Source organism: Poecilia latipinna, unplaced genomic scaffold (genome assembly GCF_001443285.1).
Source record: "Poecilia latipinna isolate Pla-1442-1.1 unplaced genomic scaffold, P_latipinna-1.0 Scaffold3058, whole genome shotgun sequence".
In the NCBI taxonomy this organism is placed as follows: domain Eukaryota; kingdom Metazoa; phylum Chordata; class Actinopteri; order Cyprinodontiformes; family Poeciliidae; genus Poecilia; species Poecilia latipinna.
This window is the reverse complement of record NW_015115674.1, coordinates 14475-18512: the sequence shown is the minus strand read 5'-3', so window position 1 is coordinate 18512 and position 4038 is coordinate 14475. Positions and strand designations below refer to the sequence as shown.

The 4038-nt window shown below is 45.3% G+C and overlaps 1 protein-coding gene across 1 annotated transcript in view; it reads left to right on the top strand.

Annotated features, from left to right (window-relative positions):
- LOC106940007 (purine nucleoside phosphorylase-like) overlaps positions 1-4038 on the top strand; it is an 11252-nt gene that overhangs the window by 1574 nt on the left and 5640 nt on the right. Inside the window, exons 5-6 of the mRNA XM_015022609.1 lie at positions 742-871; positions 956-1119. Coding sequence (XP_014878095.1) covers positions 742-871; positions 956-1119 — 294 coding nt within the window. The remainder of the gene's footprint in view (positions 1-741; positions 872-955; positions 1120-4038) is intronic.

The window sequence follows — 4038 nt, the reverse complement described above, 5'->3', positions numbered from 1 at the left end:
GGTTCCCCCCGTCCGCAGCAAAATTTTCCAAGTCTTCACCGGTCCGTGGTAATAAAAAGGTTGGGGACCACCGGCTTAGAGGATACGCTAATGACATACCTTGAAGTCCCGCCCCTGGCCTTTCTGCAGCCAATGAGAGGACAGAGTCAGGGTGATGTCATTCTGTTGCTGTTCCGCTGTCCTATCAGATAGCCCTACCCTGTCAGGATAGCATACATGCAGTTAGTACGCATGCCCGCGCATGCGCATTAAGAAGTCCGACCGTCAGTGGAGTTGTCAGTTCAGGCAACAAGTTATGACGAAAATAAGTCATTAAATTGTTTATAATAACGTATAATATGATAACTAGATGAATATACATGCGTTGTCGTGGTTTCAAAGTGTATTTAAAGCAGGTCAATTACAACACAGGCTGGTATAAAACTCATTAACCGCTAAGTCAGGATGTCATACAGCTGTTAATAAAGTGTATGATGATCGACATGATTCTATGTTGCTGATTAAATAAAATCATATGGTAATAACAGCTATACGTGTCTGAGCTAAGGTATGACTATCTGACAAGGTATGCTGATCTGACAGAACAGCGCCTCTCAGCCACTAGGGGAGGCTGTTCATGCTAACAGCGACTTCCTCATATGAAGGGTTGGATCCTCAGCTCTGTGGAGAGAGGTTCTAGATCCTGGTTCGGCCCGGTCCAGTTTGGTTCGGTCCAGATTTCTGGGTCCTGGTTCTGATCAGAACCAGGTTCTGGTGTTTAATACGTCCTCTCCTCTCACCATCTGGACTCAGATGAGAGAAACCCGACCCCATCAGAACCGCCACCGGGCCGGACCCTTCCCACTTTCAGAACCGCCACTACTGCTGAGAGGTCAGCTGCCCGTCCCGTCTGAACCATCAGAACCTCCAGGAGGATGAAGATGAGGATGGTTCAGGCTGAGGTCTTCTCTGTCAGAACCAGAACCAGAACCAACAGACTCTGACCTGGTTTCCGTGGAGTCGCTGCCAGATCGTCTACTGGAAACTTTCCTCACTTGGAGACGAAGAACGCTGCAGCAGCCGGAGCTTCTGATGGTTCTGACGGGCCGGCGGGTCCAGCAGCTTCTGCTTTCCGCTCAGGTTGGCGCTGCAGTTTGAAGTGGAGGAGGAAGATGAGGAGGAGGAGGGAGAGGATGAGGAAGAGGAGGAGGAGCGTCCTCCTCCTCTTCCTCATGGTCTTATTTCTGTTCCTTCGTTTTATTTTTAGATCCTTCTCTTCCTGAGCTGCTCATGATTTCCTCTGGGTCCAGGTTCTGCCTCTGAACCGGGTCGGCTCTGACCCAAACCCAGTTCCACAAGAAGAACCCTGGAAAACCTGTCCCGGCTCACCTGGACCGAACCCATCACTCATCCCAACGGTTCTGATCCATCACTGGCTGAAGGATCAGAACCGTTTTAACCAAACTGAACTGAGACAGAACGCCAATCAGAACCACCGGTCCAAAACTGAACAGCAGGAAGTTCTGGAGTCACAACCGACATTTTACTGAACAAAGTTAGAACAGAACCAGAACCAGACAGACTAATCGCCCGTCATACTGGAGCTGCTGTTATCTCCTGTTGCTAGGAAACAAACTGGTTTCCAGTCCAGCTTGATGGAGCTCTGGCTCTGCCTCCGCAGCGCCACCTTGTGTCAGGCTGAAGCAGTGAACGGATGAACGCAGCTTTTATTTCATTCATGCTTTCATTGGTTCAGCCATGATGTTCCTCTGGTTCTGACGGACTGGGTCAGAACCACACGGTCTGCTGGTCACAGCGGTTAACCACAGCCCACATAAGAAGGCCTCAGTCCTCGACGCAGGTTCGATTCCCACCCTGGTGGCCTTTGCCGCATGTCTTCCCTCTCTCTCATTACTTTCCTGGCAAAGCACTTTCAAATAAAGACCGCTACAGCCAAAAAACGCCAAACAAACCAAAAACAAAATCTATTAGATAATCAGTGGTTCTGTCATGGTGCCATCTGGCGGCGAACCATGGCAATACAACCACACCATTTATTATTTAGCCTTATATTAGAAGTTTGTAAAATAAATCAACACAAAAGGGAAATTAAAGCAGCAATTTCTAGAATATATCCAATTGCTCTGAAGTCTATCATATATTAATCTGATCTGAGTTCAGCCAGAAAACCGTTTATGTTTGGGAGGAAATTATAAAAATATGGAAGCCCTTTCGAGTTTTACTTTTGAGATATTGGAGTAAGCCTCCTGACTGATTTCTGTCTCATAAGTATGACTTTAAAACTGGAAATTATGACTTCCTGTCGGATTTTAATTTTTTCTCTTCCGTGGTGGAAATGGCTTCCATGGAGTTCTGTGTGTGAAATCTACCCACTGTAGCTCTATCGGTTAGTAGTTTTTTTTCCTAGACATATATTCACCGACTGTATCTTCAGGTGTGTTAGTCACAGTTTATTCTCCAAGGCGGAAGTCTGGAAACAAAACAGACGTTTCTGTTCCAGTTTTCTAAAGAGAATAGATTAAAGTGGACATCACTGCTTTATAAGGAGAAATATTGTTGAGAATTTGATAAATAAAACCGATAAATATTTAACAAAGCTTTCTAATCATCAATAATAGGAGATGTTCCTCAACTAAACATGCAGGTATAATAAAATGAGAACTCCCTCTGTATTTACATCCCGCGGCTGGGCAGCAGGGGGCGGTATTGTGACAATAACTGTAACACATGGGAACGTCATTACGTCTCAACCAATGAGCATAACTACCATGGCCGTGGTCCCGCCCAGAAGGCATCCCGCCTTGATGACTAACTGACAGCTGAGTGGCGCTCTGGTTCGATTCGAATCTCCGGGACCAGGTAAACTTTTCTCTACTGTCTTTGGACCGGGGAGAGGCGCGGCGCTACGGCTGGTTCTGGTTGTTCCTGTGGTCAGAATAGGTACCGGTATGTTACTGAAGCTAACAGCGGAGCTAACAGCTAGCTGCTTCCTGCTGGTGGGAGTTAGGCTGGTTAAACTGTTTAAACTGGGGTTTAGGGTGATAACTAGCGGGTCGGAACCACAGGGACACAGATGGACCGGTACCGTAAGAGTTTATCACTCACACTAACCGCGGAGTTAACTGACAGCTAACTATCAGCTAACAGGCGACTAGCAGGTTTAAGTTTCCGCGCGCCAACTCGCGTGCACGTGATGCAAATAAAGAAGATCCGTCACAGTCTCTGCACGCGCATGATCCCAGTGCACGCGCTTGACGGTAACCTGCGCTGACTGACATTAACGTCTTGTGTCAGAGGCGCCAGACTCCATTCATATTTCGGTGGATTTAACCGAATAAACGCAGCAGTTGGGTTAAACTGGGTCATTTAGCACTAGTTATTACTAGAAATGGGTCTGCAGAGGTTCGGCATCAGAACCCAGCAGTCTGGAACAGAAGCATTTAGAAAAGCTATTAGGAACGGGCCACTTCAGGTCAGCACAATACACGGTTCTGGTTTAACTTGGCAGAGATAGAAATCAGCTGGTCTGTTACTTGTCTCCGTTTCCACGGTAACTGTTGCTGGGAATACTTTGATTAGGCTACTGATAATAGTTTAATAAAAATACATCATTACATTTTAACTTTAACTACATCAGAAACTTTACTCATTCAGCATGAGAACTCATTAAAAATGGTTTTTGTTCAGTTTTTGCCTTTTCTGATTGGATGTCCTGTAGTTTATGAATATTGACTTTCATATCAACACCTGAGCTCTTGTGTATAAAACGTGTGTATACACAAAAACTGTGCGGTGCCATATTTTATGCACAAGTCGGCATGCATAAAAATGAAAGTTTGCGTAAATATACGCAAACTTTTGACCTGCCGTGAGATTGTGCAGCAGCCATGCAAACTTTATCTATGAACAATAATAAACTACAAAGAGTCAAAACTCACATAAATCCACTGAATCCTAATTCAGTTATTTAGACCAGGAAGCATCAAACCTGATGATTTTATGATTTTAATATTTTAGTGTTTAAACGATGAAACTGAA